This window comes from Suricata suricatta, chromosome 13 (genome assembly GCF_006229205.1).
Source record: "Suricata suricatta isolate VVHF042 chromosome 13, meerkat_22Aug2017_6uvM2_HiC, whole genome shotgun sequence".
NCBI classification, from domain to species: Eukaryota; Metazoa; Chordata; class Mammalia; order Carnivora; family Herpestidae; genus Suricata; species Suricata suricatta.
The window spans coordinates 1,717,427-1,720,092 of NC_043712.1; the positions used below are offsets into that span (position 1 = coordinate 1,717,427).

Genomic DNA, 2,666 nt, shown 5'->3' on the forward strand with positions numbered 1-2,666 from the left:
AACCTGGCCCGTGGTCCCACCAGGTGGCTGTTCCGGGCCCGTCCTCCGTCACACGCTGGGACCAGCGGGTCCCAGGGCCCCAGCCGGGCCTGAAGCTGGTCTCTGGCTGCTTCAGAGTTCGAGGTCCCAGGGGACGGCTCCCCCACCCTTGCCCACGGTTTGGCCAGGCCACCCCCTTGACGGCCCCCGCCCGCCCCTGGGCCTCCTGTTTGTTCGCTGACAGCTCCCTGTTATCAGCGAGGAACACACACAGGAAGTCCGGCCGGGAAGGGCCCATCCCAATCCTGATTTACACGGGATGGAGCATAAAAAGCCGCCCTTCCTCGCCCCGGGAGGAGTGTCCCTGCCCAGAGACGGCTGTCCCACATGGCCCAGATGGAAGGTCCAGGGCCCGGCCCCAGCGGGCAGCCTCCGGAGGCGCCTCCGGCCATCAGGACAGAGCTAGGGCCCGCCTCGTGCCCACAGAGGCAGCCATGGTGGCCACGGCCAAGCCCGGGCCTGGGCAGGATCAGGTATGGCAGGGGTGGTCCGGGGGGGCAGGGAGTGGGCCCCGCTGACCGCAGCAGCTGTTGGCTGGGTGTGCCAGCTCTGCACCCTGGTCCCCAGCCACCGTGTCCTTTCTTCCTGATTGGGGCCATTCCTAATGCACGGAGGACACTCAGGCCCCTTGGACAAGGGCACGTGCTATGGGGTGACCCAGTCTAGATGGACTCTGGTCCCCCACCCACGCTTGAACACCTTGCCCTGGGGGGCCCAGCATCTGCTGTGACTCCCTAGAGGAGAAGCCAAATTCAGCCTGCGGCATGCTCCCCTCCTTCTGGCTGTCCTGGAGAAGCCCCCTGCCCCGAGGCTGGCTCAGCCCTCCTCTCGGGGGGCCTGGGGTCCCAGGGGCATCCCCAGGGGTGGGCAAGCACTCCCAAGGCAGGTCTGGGAGCGGAGGCAGGGGGGCACTGGCCCCATGGGGAGGAGCCCCGAAGCAAAAAGTGAACATGGGACCAGAAGGAGCCCCCTACTTCCTGCCAGGCTGGCTCCAGGAGCAGGGCTGGGGTCCTCAGGCCGAGGCACAGCCCACCTCCAACCCTAGGGGACCCTCTGCTCTACCTCTACCCCCTCCACCCAGAGGGCCCGAGGCCTCACCCAAAGACCCCGGCCCACGTGGAGCTTCTCCGGCTCCTGCCGCTCCTGCTGTCTCGTGGCCCCATTGGCAGGGCGTCTGTCGAACCCCCATTTCTCAGATGAAGAAGCAGAAGATGAGGCCTCAGCCCGGGTTAGCAGGAGTGAGGACCAGAGAGGCCACCAGGCGGCAGGGGCTGAAGGGTCAGGGACAGGATGGGGGCAAAAGCAGGGTGGGGAAGGTCTCCCCTAGGCCTGGCTCTTAACTCTTTACCGCCTGGCTCTGGGTGAGGCTGCCCGGCTTGGCTGGGGGGCCAGGACCCCGGTTACCCTCTACACCCCCGCAGCCGCTGCCTCCGCTGCCCTATCTGCCGGAGGCTTCCAGACGCCAGGACCAGGGCAGGTCTGTCTCCAGGCTGAGGGTGGGGGCCGCAGGCAGAGCTTGGAAAGACCCTCCTGGCTTTATGGCAAATGCAGGCTGAGGCCCCACAGGGACAGGGGAACCTGGCCCCCTTCCCAGTCCCTGGACATCGGGGTGACCAGGGCTGTGCGCCAACCCACGCTGTGTCTCTGACCCGCAGCCCCCAGCACGAGGGGAGCACGAGCAGCCCCCTCCCCCTGGAAGAGCAGCTGTCACGGGCGTCCAGGGGATGACGGAGCTCCCTCCTCCAGGTGAGTCACAGCAAGCTCCGGGCGGGGCGGGGGTCTGGCTGTGCCTGCGGACGCTTTACACACAAATGCACTTGGGGGACCAGGGCCCAGGCTCTGCTTCAAGTGCCCTCCAACCCCTGTGCCTCACACACGATGATGGTGGTGATCGTTGTGCTGCGGAAATGACCCAGATGATACCAGCACTCCCAGCTGGGGCCTGCCTATGTCCGGAGCCGGCCCCTTTGCGGCCGGCGCTGCTCCCCCGTGGGGCTGCCTCAGTCATCATTACAAATGCAGAAGTGGAGCCCAGCAGTCCCTGGTGGTGACCGTGGGGTTTGGGGGGGGGGTCTCCTGGGGGCCTGAGGAACACTCAGGGGTGGTCCTAGCTGCCCTGAACGGAGGGGGGTGCCCAGTGGGGTCCCGCAGCGCCTCTAACCTGGCACACTGGTTGGGAGGGTCGATCAGTGTTACACTTAGGACCCAGCCAGGCTCCGCCACACAGTCTCTGAGTGCTCTAAGTACCGGGTCTCCGGGACGCCGGGGTCATGCTGTCCACCCCACGTGTGGCTGCAAGGTAGCGGTCAGCCTCAGTCAGCCCCCCGTGCCTAGTGAGCCAGCCACCGCGTTGTGACGGCCATCCCCAGGGTCTGGTGCTCAGCCTGCGGGGTCGAGGGCTCCCCTCGCGGCCTCCCGGCTGGCGTCGCAGTCCTGCGTCCCCTGGGCCGGGAGCCCTGCCGCGGGGCCTTGGAGCGGGCTCGGGAGGGGCGCGCCCCGGGCTCGGGCTGACTCACCGTCGTGCCCGGGGTGGGGGAAAGCGGGGGCCGCGGGCCTCAGTGTCCCCATCTGCGCAATGGGGGCGCCCGCGGGGGCTCGGAGCCCACCCGGGGCGGGCCGGGGGCGGG

General features: G+C 68.2%; 1 protein-coding gene across 6 annotated transcripts in view; it reads left to right on the forward strand.

Moving 5' to 3' along the window:
- The first annotated feature begins 347 nt into the window (after window positions 1-347).
- The window catches only part of EGFL7 (EGF like domain multiple 7), an 8,454-nt gene continuing 6,135 nt past the window's right edge, over window positions 348-2,666 (forward strand). For 4 of the 6 annotated variants that reach the window (XM_029920936.1, XM_029920939.1, XM_029920937.1 and 1 more), the window contains exons 1-2: window positions 348-512; window positions 1,695-1,785. In XM_029920936.1, coding sequence (XP_029776796.1) covers window positions 474-512; window positions 1,695-1,785 — 130 coding nt within the window. In that variant the 5' untranslated portion in view covers window positions 348-473. Of the gene's footprint in view, window positions 513-1,694; window positions 1,786-2,666 lie in introns of those variants that run through there. The other 2 variants (XM_029920933.1, XM_029920935.1) reach the window with 1 other exon arrangement.